A 15,100-nucleotide genomic window follows, 5' to 3' on the forward strand; every position below is an offset into this window, starting at 1 on the left:
GAAATGAGCAGGGACAGGGGAGGTGGGAGCCAGGAAGGGGAGGTGTTTTGCGTGCAGCGTGGCTATGCCGGCCCGTCTTAAGGAAGGGGCGGCCGAGGCACAGAGAGGGCAAGGGGCCGGCCCAAGGACGTCCAGCCTGGGCTCAAACAGGTTTCCGTTCCCCCGCGAGCCCCTGCCCCCCCAGAAGCCACCTCCTTACTCTGTAGCCGGGCCCCCGCTATCCCGGGGCTGCGGGGAGGCCTCTCCCGCCCTGGGGCCACAACTGAGGCAGCGGGCAGACAGCGATCAGCAAGGCCGAGAGAGCTGGGCTGTGGCCCCCCGCGCGCCCCCACGCCCCCCGCTCTCCGGCGCCACCGCGTACCAGGGGCAGGTTGCAGCCCGGGATGCTGGGGAAGTCGTGGTGCTCCATGTGGTAGCCCACGTTGAAGGTGATCCAGTTGAGGGGCCCGTAGTAGGAGTACGTCTCGTGGCCCTTGACGAACAAGTAGTGCTCGGCCACAAAGTGGCCCGAGATGGGGTGCAGGCCGAGGCCCAGCAGGGAGCTGGCCAGCAGGTAGGCCACGGGCTTGAGCCCCCACAGGGCGAAGAGGGCGGCGTCGGCGGCCAGCTGCACCAGGGCGTTGAGCACCTCCATGCGGGTCACGGCCTTGGGGTGCACGCAGAGCGGCCGCAGCGAGTAGAAGAAGGGCTGCAGCACCAGCCAGAGCAGCTTGCGCGCTGGCGTGCAGAAGAGCCAGCCCTCCAGGCGCGTGGGCACGTCCACGTCCAGCCCGTGGCCGCCCAGGTAGCGGTGGTGGTCCACGTGGTACTTCTTGAAGGAGGCGGCGTAGGGCAGGCCCACGGGCAGGTTGGCGAACACGGCGAGCCAGCGGTTGCGCCCCGCGTGGCCCGAGCCGAAGGCCGTGTTGTGCGAGATGTCGTGGATGGCCAGTGTCAGGGCGTGGTTCACGCAGCCGCCGAAGGCGTAGGCCCAGAAGAGCAGCCAGCGCCAGGCCAGCTCCCGCGCCAGCCAGCAGGCCAGCAGCTGCGCCAGCACCAGCCCCAGCACCGTCCACTTGAGCCGCGGGTCCGGCCGCATCAGGGCCTTGAGGGCCGGGTACTTGGCTGCAGCGGGACCGAGAAGAGAAGGGGGTGAGGCGGGCGCGCCGGCCGCGTGGGGCCCCCCAGCCCCCCACCCAGACGGAGCTCGGCCTCCCGCCTCCCCGGCACCATCCGCTGAGCCCCAGGCAGTGACAGCGGGGTCCCTCGGAGACCTGGCCCTGGCAGAGCCAGACACGCCTGCCTCCCCACCACCTGGGGGCCCCGGGGAGACTTCCCAGAGCGGGGGGGAGGGGGGGGCCTTTGCCACCAGCCCAAGGAAAGACCAGGTGTCACCACAGGTCACAGAAACATAATGCCCGGGGCGCCTGGGGGGCTCAGCCGTTAAGCGTCTGCCTTGGGCTCAGGTCATGATCCCGGGGTCCTGGGGTCAAGCCCCGCGTCGGGCTCCCTGCTCCGTGGGAAGCCTGCTTCTCCCTCTCCCTCTGCCTGCTGCTCCCCCTGCTTGCGCTGACAATTAAATAAATAAAATCTTAAAAAAAAAAAAAGAGCGGCACCTGGGTGGCTCAGCCCTTAAGCGTCTGCCTTCGGCTCAGGTCATGATCCCAGGGTCCCTGGGATCAAGCCCCGCATCAGGCTCCCTGCTCGGCGGGAGGCCTGCTTCTCCCCCTCCCTCTCCCCCTGCTTGTGATCCTGCTCTCACTGTGTCTCTGTCAAATAAATAAATAAAATCCTTAAAAAAAAAAAAAAAAAAGAAACAGAATGCCCAAAATCCAAGCAGCGGCCGAGAGCTGCAGGTGCCGTGCACCGCGGGGGGCTTCCAGCCCGAGTGACGGGGCGTGCGTGGCGCCCAGACGCATCGGGAACCCCGGAGGCCACAGGGGTGGCCAGGGGTGGGGGGCGTGGAGGGCTCTGGCTCTGTCTCCGGTGTTTCAGTTCTTAAACAAGATCTAAGGAAACATGATAAAACGTTGAATGCATTTATTTTGGGGGTGGGGTGCTCGTTACAGAATCTTTTGTCCTTTTCTGTAGTTTGTTTCTACAGGAAAAAAAAAGACAATGATGGTGGGAGTGGGCCAAGCAGGGGAGGGCCTTCTGGCCAGAAAGCAACCAGACCCTGCAGGGGTAGCGCAAGGGGGGGGGGGGGGGCGGGCCTTGGGGCAAGACAGCTGTGCCTTCCAGAAACCTCCCTGGCTGCTCGGTGGGAGGGGGCAAGGAGTCTGGTGCAGGGGTGGGGATGGACAGGGCCAGGGGTCATCCCGTGCTCGGGAGAGATGCTCCCAGGTCTGCTCTGTGCCCCGGTTCGCAGGCCCTCAGAGGCAGAGCCGCGCTGTGATGCACAGATAAAAGAAACTGAGGCCCGTGAGGTCAGCAGGGCTTATCCCAGGCACCCTCAAGAGAGCCAGTGCTGGTCTCAGGGTCTTTACCCCTCCTGCCCAGAGCAGCTGGGCTGCCTCGGGCTCAGCCTCCCCAGGCTGGCCCACGGACAGGGCCCGGAACCGGCCAGGCCAAAGGCAAATCCTGCCCAGCCCTGTCCTCCAACTGACCCAGGAAGTTACTTCCCCTTTGTGCTTAGAAGGGAAGGATGTGACAGCTCGGCTCAGCTGCCCAAGGTCCCTACAGCCAGGCCCCTCCGCCCTCCTCTCAGCCCACAAACCTTTCTGTGAGAGCCACCCAGCAATGGAACAGGCTGCTTCAGAGGTAGTGAGCTGCTTGTCCCTGGGAGTATGCAAGCAGAAACACACAACAGGGGCCAAGGGAGTCTGTCCCAGTCAGAAGGGAGACTCAGGCTCAGGATCCTCCTGCCTGAGCTGCCACCCCCCAAGCCCATCTTGGGGTTAGTCTTGATCTTGCTGTGTGGCTGGGACTACATCCCCACCCTCTCTGGGCCCCGGTGTCCCGGCGTGTGATGGCAGGGGTGTGATGTGCTTCACAGGGTGTGTGTCCCCACAGAACGATCCTGGCGCCATGACAGCGAACAGCCCGCATCTGATGGAGATGCTGCGGGGAGCTGGGGTTCCCAAGCCCTAGAACCCCAGGCCACCTCTGCCTGGAAGCCAACGGAATCCCCCAGGCAGCCCTTACCCCAGCGCCCCCACCAAGCCTTCACCTCATCGGGCAGCTACAGTGGCTTGGGCTCTAGCCCAGTGAGCAGCGGCTCTCCACGGCCCTAAGCACGGCCTTCGAGCGGCCGAGGTGGGGTGTGAACCCCATGGTAGACAGAACCAGGGCCCCCTGCTCCCACTGCAGCTGCCCCCCCCTTGCACGCAGGGGCCGCCTCCGGCCTGGGACAGCGCCAGTCCCCTGGCCTCCAAGCCCCGCGCACAAAGCCACCGGGGCCCTTTGATCCCGGGAGCTCTCTTCCTGAAGCTTGGCCAAGGACCCCGCCGGGATGCTGGTCACAGCACAGAACTTCAGACAAAGCAAGCCAGCCAAGCGACAGGTGACAAAACTCAGGCCCACTCAACGGGGAGCTCAGGAGCCACAGCGTCCCGGGGACTGGGAGAGAGCAGCGTTCGGAGCGTTCGGTTCAAATCCTCACTCCAGATAAAGGTTTGATATCCAGAATATATAAAGATTTCCCACAACTCAACAACAGAGACAAACAGCCCATCGTAAAATGGACAAAGGACTTGAACGGGCAGGTCTCCAAAGATGTGCAACCAGCCAAGAAGCCCCGGAAAAGATGCTCCGCATCAGTAGTCACCAGGGAAATGCAAACGAAGACCACAAATGAGATCCCCCTTCACCCCCGCGAGGATGGCCAGAGTCAAAAACGGACAACAGCGAGTGTCGGCAAGGATGTGGCGACACCGGAGCCCTTGTTGGGACACTGCTGGGGGGGATGCAACATGGTGCAGCGGCCTGGAAACCATTCGGCAGCTCCTCAAAGACGGAACTGTAGAATTACCACAGGCCGCAGCAATTTCACTTCGAAATACAGACCCCAAAGCCTTCAAATCGGGGGCACACACAGATACTTGCACACCAACAACGTTCATCGAACTATTCACAGCAGCCAAAGCTGAAACCGACCCCAGAGTCCATCCACAGGTGACCAGATAAATAAAACGTGGTCTGTCCACACAATGGAATGTTATTCGGCCATAAAAAGGAACAAAACTTCCAGTCAAAAAAGAATTAAGTCCTGAGGGTGTAACGTAAAGCACAGTGACTACAGTTAACACTACGTTGGGGGCGCCTGGGCAGCTCAGTCGGTTGAGCGTCTGACTTGGTCTCAGCTCAGGTCACGATCTCAGCCCCACGTCGGGCTCCACGCTGGGTGTGGAGCCGACTTAGAAAAAAAGTAGATCTTAAAAGTTCTCATCAAGAACTTTTCTCACCCGGGAACTCAAGAACAAACATTTCTGTGACTGCGTATGGTGACGATGTTAGTTAGACTCACAGTGGCGATCATTCTGCACCACAGACCGGGGCATCCCGTCATACACCTGGAACTCACACCTCGTTCTATGTCATTATACCTCAATAAAAAAAAATGTCTATATTGAATTGTCCACCGTCCCTATTTCACAATGCCGACACCCTACTCCTGCTCCCTGAAATGGACTCCCAAGTAAACTACTGGCTCCCCAAAAAAACGTGTTTAGAAGGAAGAAGTGCTGACCCAGGCTACACATGGATGAGCCTCGAAGACATGACGCCGAATGAAAGCAGCCAGCCACACGGGCCACGTACCCCATGACAAGCCAAGGGTGGAGAACAGGTGCGTTCCTAGGGACGGAAAGCACGGACCGGTCAGCAGGGGCTGGGGAGGGCAGCGGAGGGGTGAGGAGGGGGCGGGAACAGGTCTGCGTGGAGCCATGAGGTGGATCTGGAAATAGCCACGGTGCACGACGCCCTGCATGTCACCAAATCAGACACGTCAACATGGTTCCAAATGGCAAACTGTCGGTTCTTTGTGTTTTACCGCAGTTAAGAAAAGTTTAAGACAAACTGGCCGCTCGGGGCAGGTGAGCTCAGCCGCAGGGCTGGGCGTGTGCACCCGGCGGGGGTCACTGGCAGGACTAACAGATCAGCCCTGCAGGGCTCGGCTCACCCGCCCGGGGAAGGCCCGCACAGCGGCCCGGCTGTGGGGTGACCGCCGGGGCGCGCTGGGGAGGCCGGCCCCGCGGAGGCCTGCAGCTGCGTCATCAGGGCACAGGGACTGCAAGGGGACAGAATACCAGGCTGATGAACCGCTTCCCCCACCCCCGGGGCCTGCCCACACTGCCTCATGGCCTCTGGCGTCGTGCCCGCGCCGTGGGAGGTGACCCGGCTGCCATAAAGGTCAGAGGCCCCGTGGGGTGCTTGGTGCCCTGCAAAGGCAGGGGAAGGCTCGGGGTGGCCAGTGCCACCTTAAGCCAGGAGACCCCGTTCACAAGCTGGAGAGAGAGGCTACTGGCAATGTGGGGGGCGGGGGCGGGCAGGATAACGGCCCCCCAAAGACATCCACATCCCAATCCCATAAGCTGAGGAGGTCCCAGCCCCCGGAAAGAGAGAACCAAGGTTGCACAGGGGAGTCAGGTGCAGCAGCTGACCTTACAACAGGACGGTGACCTGGATCATCCAGGTGGCCGGTATCATCCCAGGGCCCGCCCTCTCAGGGGAAGCACAGGCAGGAGAGAGGGTCCCGGGAGGGACTGGGAAGGACCCCACCTGCCCCTGCTGGTTGTGAAGGTGGAGGAGGGGCCCCGAGCCAGAAGTGCAGGTGCCTGCAAAGCTGGAAAGGCCTGGAAAGGGCTTCGTCCCCAGAGCCCCCAGGGGCGTGGCCCTGCGACACCCTGACTTCAGCCCCGTGAGGCCCGGGTCAGACTTCCGACCCCCCAGGGCCAGTAGAGAACACGTGTGTGCTGTCTGAAGGCCCCCAGTTTGTGGTCACCTGTCACCGCGGCCCAAGGAAACGCAGGGCACTTAGACCAAGGATGAGGAGACCGTGATCGCTCCCGCAGCTGGGCCCGCCACGGGGTCCACTCCTCCGGCCCTGTCCCTCCTCCATCCTAGCACCTGGCCCAGGGCCCAGGGCGACTCACGCTCTGCCTGCCCCCCCACCCAGGGGCCCCACAGCCCGCCAGCCCTGGCCACGGGGGAGGAGCCAGCATCGCACCCGCCCAGTGTCATCCTGCCAGGTGGGACGAGAGACAAAAGGACCCAAGCCTGGGAGCGGAGACGGCCATGTAGGCCCCACTTGGGAGGGGGGGCAGGGGGTAGGCCTCATCCCAGCTTGCTCCTCTCCCAAAAGGGGGTCAGAGTGAGAGGGGACACTTCAGAGAGTAGGCCTGGATTGCCTGGGTAGAGAGGTGCTTCCGGGGGACGCTGGGGGCCCCGGGAGGTGGGAATCCTGCAGCCACGGTGAGGTACAGCGGGAGTAAGAAATGGTTTCGGGCCAGGGAAACCGTGTGTGGAGTGCCCCCGACCTTTGCATAGCTGGCTATCAGGTTGGGACCACAGGCCACAGGGCCCCACCAGCCCCCCTCTCGCCAGGGGCAGCCTCTGGGCACCAGTCTTCCCCTCCTGGGCAACCAGGAGCCTGGCCCTCACCTCCTGAGGCACACCTAGAAGCCCCAGGTAGCTGGAGGCCACCAGCTTCTCTCGGGCTGGTTCCCATGCTTGCCCTTGGAAGGAGGCCAAGCCTGGGGCGGGAGGGCAGGGCAGGCCACACCTGCACCAGGTAAGCAGGCTGGCATGCTCTGAGGTAGTGGGACTCCAGCTCTGGGATCAAGGCCAGCAAACAGGTCACTCCCGTGCTCCCCAGAGGCACCTCTGACCTTGGACGGTGGGCCCCAGATGCCCCATCTGTCCAACAAAGACAGTAATCCTACCGGTGGGGAGCAAAGGAGCGCGCACCCCTGAGGTCCCACCCCTGCCGAGCCCACCTTCAGGGAGCCCGGTGTCCCTTCCTCCTTTTCCTAACAGTTTCCCCAAAGACTCAGGTGCCCACATTGCCTCCCAGCCTCGTCTCCACAGAGAAGAGGTGGGGAGGACACTCCCCGCCTGCCCATCTGGGCTGTGGCAAGGCGGGGATGATGGGGCCCCAGGAGCTCTTCCACTGTTATTAAATGCAGCTTTCTGAGCTGAGGATAAAAATGTCCTACTTCTGATCTTTGGGGCCATGGGAGCTACTCTTGCAGGCTGATCTGGCCCAGCTCGCTTTGACCTACGAGAACAGGCCCAGCGCTCCCAGGCCACAAGGGTCACTGGGCCCAGCCATCCTGCTGGAAGCAATAAAAGATGGGGCCGACGTCCAATCTGGACTCCAGGCTGCGCAGGGGCGATCCCGACAAGGGGCCAAGCACGTACACCCCAGATCACCTCCACACCTCCCGGACCACAGAGCCGGGAGGAACCCAGCAGCCACCAAGAAGACAGAGCCCAGGGGCCTTGGCCAGAAGTGTATGTGGGGCGAGACACCAGAAGGGCTCCGAGACGGTGCCCAGGGAGCTGGGAGCGCAGCAGATTCCGGAGGGGGCACGGGCGGGCAGGCCCCGCTGAACACCGCGGGCCTTCCGTGGAGACCCCAGGGAGGCCCCATCTTAGGAGTGGGGCTATTCTGGACCTGCCTGCTGAGAAAGTCAATCCCCACTCAAGGAAAACAGTAAATAACTTTTCAAGTCCAGAGCTTTCCCGGTCCCTGGGGATGGGAGAGGCCTGGGGGACCTCCCAGGAGAGATGCTCTGGGGACCACCAGCCACTCAGACCAGAGGTGGAGGTCACTGGGCACAGGAGGGACCGGGGTTACTGCAGCCATGGGCTTGAGGTATCTGGCTGCTGGGGTCAAAGAGGGTCATGGGCAGGAAGACAAGAAAGGTGCCCCACCGGACTTAGCAAGGTCATGAAGGCCCCACCAGGAGCCATTTCAGCACAGCCTGGGGCAAGACGGCAGTGGGGCAGGGAGGTGAGGGGGGATGGGGTGAGTGTGGGAACAGGGGGAGGACGGGAGGTCCGGCTGGGGGGTAAGATGGGAAAGAGAAAGCACCAGGGGAGGGCAGAAGGACAGGACAGAGATGCTGGGGCAGGGGTCACGGAGCGGGCAACGGGTGCTGGCCCGACAAAAAGGGGGGGCCTCCTCCAGGGGGTCCGGGAAGGAGGATCGGAAGAAGGGGAGAGCCCCGGGGCTGCACAGCGTTGGGCTCCATCTCTCTGGGCCCCCGGCAACCCCACGGAGGAGCCCCGGCCCTGAGCGGGACACCCTAGCCTGGCCCAGCCCGACCAGGCTCTGCCCCACTGTGGGACCCCAGCTGACCACGGGGGTGCAGGCCCACTCAGGCCTCCAGCTCAGAGACAGCCGTAGCGGGACTAGGACACGCATGCTTCGAGAGCTCTCGGCTCCACGGGGGAGCCGGGAGCCCAGCATGGATGGCCACCTGGAACCAGAGACGAACAGACCCGTGCAAATGTCCGCCAGCGGCGGCCCCGGGCGTGGCCCCCGGCAACTGGGCAACTGGCCATGAACAACAGCCATTGTTAGAAGTCACACTGCCCAGGCCTACACGGAAAGGAGGCTCTGAGGTCCAGCGAGGCTCGGGAAGTGTCCGACAGAGCACGGTGAGGCCAACACTGCCAAGACTTGGCCTCGGGACCCCCAGCTCCAGGCCCCCCCAGCAGGCTGCACGCCGGGGCCCAGGCGAGGGCTAGGATGCCAGCCAAGTGCTCCCATGCAGGGCATCTGCCACACTCAGCCTTCACCACCCTGCCCGGGAGGGGGCCATCCCCCCATTGCAGAGATGGGGAGACGGGGTTTCCACAAGGGGAAACAACGTGCCTCATTTCCAAAGCCCCCACCCACCCAGAGAGCTGGAAAGAGCACCCTGCAGGGATGCTCAGCCCCCAGGGAACCTGGGTCCTGGGGCTGAGCTATGTGGTCGCCAGGGCAAAGCATCCAGAGAAAATCCTGGGTCCCAGATGAGGAGACCTGCATGCAGCCCGGCTCAGCCCCACTGCAGGGTGTCCTTGGGCATGCCCCTGTCCGTCTCCGGGCCTGCTTCTCACTCTCCATCTTGAAGGTGCTGACTCTGACTGCCCTCGGGCTGGGAGCAGGTAGAGGCGCTCCCGGGGCCACCAGGCCCCACTGGTGAGGGCAAGCTTGGGGCCAGCACAGCTGTGACTTACAAGCATCACATGGACCCACACACATGACAGACTTATTCGTAGGACCCGGAGAGCACCGCAGGAGGATGGGCCCGCTGGGCCCCAAGTGCCCCCACACCAGTCCCCGGGAACAGCCTTACCATGGACACTGGGTCATCCCCAAACTTCACCTGACAAAGCCGGCCGGGGGTGGGGGGGTGGGGGGGAAAGCAGAAGCAGGCAGCTGGTTGGGGAGGCTGCTGGGCGCATGCCCTCTAGAGGCAGTCAAGGAGGTCCCAAGGCTGGGCATCGGGCTCCTCCTCCCAGATGCAGGCCTTCTGCCCACCCCCTGCTGACCGCTGGCCTCTGGCAGGGGCCCCAGGCACACACGGGGCTTCTTCCCGCCAACACTCTGGACCCTTCCCTGCACCCAGGCCTGGCACCATCTGCACTGCATACTCCTACCACCTCCCCAAAGAGGCCAAATGCCATCATGTTGACAGTCTCGAGAGCTATAGGAGAGGTCCTTGTCATTGCCGCTCATCACCTAAGGTACTCCCAAGTCTAGAACATGCCATTGCACACAGCAGCTGCCCACCTGCTTCCTGGCCAGCCCAGAGCTCTTTCCCTCACATCCCCTACCCACTGTTGAATAACTTGACGACTCTCCCCTGCCAGTCCTCTGACAAAGGCACCTAAAACCCTCTTAATCCCCTCCTTCCTAAAGGGCTTCCTTGCAGCCCCGCCCCAGCTCAGCGGCCTTCCCACCACATAATGTTCCCTCTCGGAGCCAGGAGGCAAGCCTAACACCGTCCGGTCAGCGTGGGAGGCACTGTGGGGACCTGGTGCGACGCATAACAGGTGGAAAGGGGCCAAAGTGCCTTGAGGAGTCACTGTGCCCTCCTCCTCACCTGCCTCTCACTAAACCTGCTTTTTGTTCAGTGACAAATATTTGCTGAAGGTCTTTGGCAGCCAGGCCCCAGACCCCAGAGATGGGAGGGGTTCCCCAGCTGCCTGGGGGGGGCGGGTGCCGTTCTCACGGGGCATCCCAAGAGAGGGACACACACACACACACACACACACACACACGTGTCCAACGTCAGAGCCGAAACCCCAAGGATGGAGAGTCTGGGTGTGAGAATCTGGGGGTGGGGGGGTGACTGCACGTGTTCTCAAGGGATCTTCCAGGTGATGAAAATACTCCCAAACTGGATTATATAATTTCCCTAAAGTCACTGGCCTGTGCCTTTCAAATGAGGGGATTTACGGTATGTAAATCCTGCCCCATAAAAGCTGGTACAAATTAACGAACAAGGGGAAAGGAAGGGGGAAAGGGAGGCAGGGGAAGGACAAGGCACGCCCAGCCGTGCGGAGGCCCCGATCCAGACCTGGCAGCTATGCATGCATCGTGTGGCAGGGACAGTGGCTCCCTTCGGGCACCGGGGCACCGGGGACAGAAGAGCGTGGACAAGAGGCCTGCCTGCCCCCGGACCGGCTGGGGAGCGGGGCAAGTGACTCACTCCGAAGGGAGCGTCAACGTCCCTGCGTCAACGTCCAGAAGGCAGACGAAAGAAAGGCAAGGCAAAAATGCTCATTATGTGCGACAAGCACAAGGCCACTAGAAGTCATACACAAACCCTCACCCATCGGGAACAAGGACTAGGATTGCTCGGGTGGAAAATGGAGCCGCGGAGAGGAGAAGAAAGTTCCCAGGGGAAGAAAGACAGTGCGATCAAGCAGAATCCTCAGCCTCACTGCTTGGTTCCCAGCCTGGGTTGTCTCCCAGCTCGCTGGCTGGCGAGGGTGAGCCCTGGAGGGAACCGGAGCTGCCAGGTCCCAGGCAGCGCTGGGAGGGAGGGAAACCCGGGACCTCCTGGCAGCCGCTGAAGCTTTGTGCAGGTGCCTGTCGCCGACCTGTCTGGGGAACGCTGCAGGCCAGCCCAAGGAACCGCGGTGGTGGTGGTGAGCCCGGCCTGCCTTCGGGGAGGCTCAGACGTGGGAATGAAAGCAGTCGCCCCACAGACACCTGCAGCTACAAGAGAGGCCAGGGCCAGGAGGTGAAGGCACCTTGCAAGGAGGGTGAGGGAGGAGGATGGAGCAGGGGCCCGGAAGGGAGGTAAGCACTGCAGGCCACCCCACGCACTCCTCCCTTCCCAAATGCCTGCTCAGCAATGCATGCTGGTAGCTTGAAATTGGCCACAATAGAAATATCTGCACAAACAGCCATGTGCCAATTTGCACATCAGGGTTTTTTTGTTCTCTCCAGGGAGTAACAGCATCATACCGTGTGTGTGTGTGTGTGTGTGTGTGTGTGGTGTTGTTAGAGTGTTTCTGAAAAAAGGGCATTGAGGCTGAGACCTGAGGGACACATAGGAGTTTGGTTCATGAAGAACAGGGGAGGGGGAGAAGAACCATGAGAGACTATGGACTCTGAGAAACAAACTGAGGGTTCTAGAGGGGAGGGGGGCGGGGGGGATGGGTTAGCCCGGTGATGGGTATTAAGGAGGGCACGTTCTGCATGGAGCACTGGGTGATATACACAAACAATGAATCATGGAACACTAATCAAAACTGTAATGTATGGGGGCGCCTGGGTGGCTCAGCTGGTTGAGCGACTGCCTTCGGCTCAGGTCATGATCCCAGGGTCCTGGGATCGAGTCCCACATCGGGCTCCCGGCTCAGCGGGAAGCCTGCTTCTCCCTCTCCCACTCCCCCTGCTTGTGTTCCTGCTCTCGCTGTCTCTGTCAAATAAATAAATAAAATCTTTTAAAAAAAAAAAACAACTGTAATGTATGGTGACTAACATAACATAATAATAATAATAAAAAAAGAACAGGGGAAAAGAACTCAAGCAGAGGGAACAGCATTTGCAAAAACCATGAGGAGGGAAATGGGCAGATGGGATGCATTCCACAAAACGGCCAGAGACGGGGTGCCCCACAGGCCAGGGCAGAGGTGAGATTTTTTTAGAAGGGGAAGCCCTTGGAGGATTTCAGCAGGGGAGGATATAATCAGGTCAAGGAGGGTCCACGAGTCAGCCCTGAGTGACCACCCACAGTCCGCGCTACCGTGCCCCCGTGTATCCAGCCTGCCTCCCCCCCGCCCACACAACTCAGGGTCACAGCACCCCTTCCTTTTCTTGGAGAGCCACTTCTCCCTGCCCTGACTACATGGTAACGGTGGGGCCTTGCCCATCACTGCCCCCTGCCCAGTGACCAGCCGTACGACTCACAGCTCTGGCCAGAGGTTAGTGGTTCAAGGGGCGGTCACGCTCCTCGGGTCAGGAGGTGAGGGAGGCAGCTCCCTTTCTTCTGCGGAATCTCAGAGTTGGAGGGACGCAAGCCCAGCACCAGTGCAGCCCCCTGGCAGGGGAGGAGGCCCAGCTGCCTCCTGGGGCAGGGACGTGGGGTGCGGAGAGAATGGCCTGCCCGCTCCCCACCCCTGGAGCTGGCAACTCCACGGTTGGGTGGGGAGAGTTCACGAATTCCCCTGAGGGCTTCAGCCAGTTCTGTTCTGGATTTTACCACCCAGCCCCTGAGAAACGCCCCAGCAGGGGCCTTTCCTATGCAAATAACCCAATTGCCAAGAGTCTTACTTCCTTGTTTCCTCTTTTGTTTTCCTTTGATTATTTGAATTTGTGTTTCGTTTTGTTTGTTTTGTTTTACCATGTTTGTGCCCTGTTTTCATAAGAAAAAAAAAATCACAAAGCTATTTGTTTTTAAAGACAAACCCAAAGTCTGCTTCTTTCCGCGGCCACGCCTGGCCTTGGCCTCTGGTCTACCGTGGGATCACAGTCCTGCGGGCTCTGTTCCTGCCTTCAAAGTACAGGGAGGCTCAGCCGTGGCCTGGGAGATGTGGCTCTTAGGGGCTGCGTGGGACTGCATTTGCCCATGGGACACTGTGCCCTGGGGAGCCTGTCCCCAGTTAGGCAGGAGCTGGAGATGGACTTCGGTTCTGCCCCCGAGAGAGATGCGGCCAGGTAGGCACAAGGGCCTCCCCCTGGGTTCTGACTCCCTCCCAGATTAGGATCTTTATTGAGCATCCATTGGCTCCTGGGGGCTTGGCAGGAGCTGCAGGAGTGGCCTGCTGGGGCTGGAGCACATCCTCAAGCAAGTTCCCTGCACACCAGCCTGGCCTCGGCAGCCTCCGGCCTGTGCAGCCCCACACAGGTCGCTTCCCCTCTCTGAGCAGCCCCTGGCTGCCTCTTCTCTAAAAAGGTACTGGCAGTTAACACGCAGAATTTCTCTCGGGCTGCGAATGGCACAGACGGCCAGAAAGCAGAGGCGGAAAGGCATTCCCTGTCCTTGGGGAGAACTTGGGCCTGTGTGCCGAGGTAGTAATTATCATCGGAGCTAACATTTATTGCGAGCTAAGCACTTAACATTACCTCATTTAATCTGCACAACTCTGTAAGGAATAATAACCCCTTTTAACTCAACCAAGCCTCTATTTGCTCATCTGATGACTGACCCGCCCAGGGTCACACGGCTAATGCGTGAGGAGTGTTGAGGTGCCTGCCAGGAGATGAGCTCCACGGCCAAGGTCTAGATCCCCGAAATCCGCTTCCCCACATTGGTAAGAACCTTGATGGGTCGGAGCCATAGAGGGAAAGCCCAGAGGAATGTCCTCCCCCAGCGGAGGCCAAAGACCAGGAGGGTAGTCAGGGGGCCTTCCTGCAGGAAATGGGACTGAGCGAGAGCCCTAATAAAATTTCAACAGCATTTGTCAGATAGCTAAAACAAATAATTCTAAAATGTCTATGGAACCGCAAAAGACCATGAATAACCAAAGCAACCTTGTGAAAAAAAACAAAGTCAAAGGTATCGCGTTCCTGGATTTCAACCTATGTACTACAAAGCTGAAGTAACCAAAAAACAGTGTAAGTTAGCATAAAAATAAACACAGAGATCAATGGAACAGAATAGGGAGCCCAGAAATAAACTGACATGCATATGGTCAATCAATTTACAACAAAGAAGGCAGGAATATGCAATGAGCAAAAGACAGTCTCTTCGACAAATGGTGTTGGTGAAACTGAACGGCTATATGCAGAATACAGCTGGACCGCTTTCTCACACCACACGCAAAAATAAACTCAAAATGGACTGAAGACTTGAATGTAAGACAGGAAAGCCAAAATCTTCAGGCGGTAAGCTCCTTGACATCAGTCTTGGCGATAATCTTTTTGGATTTCACACTGGAAGTAAAGGCAACATAAATGAAAATAAAACAAATAGGACTGCATCAAACTAAAAAACTTTTGCACAGTGAAGGAAACCATCAACAAAACAAAAAGGCAGCCCATGGAATGGGAGAAGATACTGACAAATCATATACCCAATAAGGGGATAACATCCGAAGTCTATAAAGAACTCATACAACTCAATAGCAAACCAACAAAAATTTGACTAAAACTTGAATAGACATTCTTACATGGAAGACATACCAATGAATAACCGGCACATGGAAAGATGCTCAACATCACTCATCATCAGGGAAATACAAATCAAAACTACAATGCGGTATCACCTTACACCTGTCAGAATGGCTAAAATCAACAACATAAGTAACAGGTGTTGGCGAGGATGCAGAGAAAGGGGAACTCTCGTGCACTGTCGGTGGGAATGAAAACTGTGCAGGCACTCTGGAAAGCAGTATGGAGGTTCTTCAAAATATTGATCCAGCAATTCCATGTCTTGGTGTTTATCCAAAGAAAACGAGAACACATATTCAAAAAGATATATGCACCCCCCTGTTCCCTGCCGCATTATGTACAAGAGCTAAGATATGGAAGCAACTTAAGTGTCCATCAACAGACGCGTGGATGAAGAAGATGAGGGATATACACAATCAAAAATTACTCAGCCATAGAAAAAAATGGAATTTTGCAACAACTTGGGTGGACCCTGAGGATATTGTGCGAAGTGAAGTCAGTCAGACAGACACAGACAAATACTGCATCATTCCACTCACGTGTGGAATCTAAAAGACAAAA

General features: G+C 59.1%; 1 protein-coding gene across 3 annotated transcripts in view; it reads right to left on the bottom strand.

Moving 5' to 3' along the window:
• DEGS2 (delta 4-desaturase, sphingolipid 2) overlaps positions 1 to 15,100 on the bottom strand; it is a 72,831-nt gene that overhangs the window by 3,225 nt on the left and 54,506 nt on the right. For all 3 annotated transcript variants that reach the window (XM_064571566.1, XM_045901824.2, XM_064571561.1), the window contains one exon: positions 362 to 1,104. In XM_064571566.1, the coding sequence (XP_064427636.1) occupies positions 362 to 1,078 (717 nt within the window). In that variant the 5' untranslated portion in view covers positions 1,079 to 1,104. The remainder of the gene's footprint in view (positions 1 to 361; positions 1,105 to 15,100) is intronic.

The sequence above is a fragment of the Mirounga angustirostris genome, unplaced genomic scaffold, assembly GCF_029215605.1.
Source record: "Mirounga angustirostris isolate CCGP_5_RB_7025 unplaced genomic scaffold, mMirAng1.0.hap1 SCAF_9, whole genome shotgun sequence".
Taxonomy (NCBI): Eukaryota; Metazoa; Chordata; class Mammalia; order Carnivora; family Phocidae; genus Mirounga; species Mirounga angustirostris.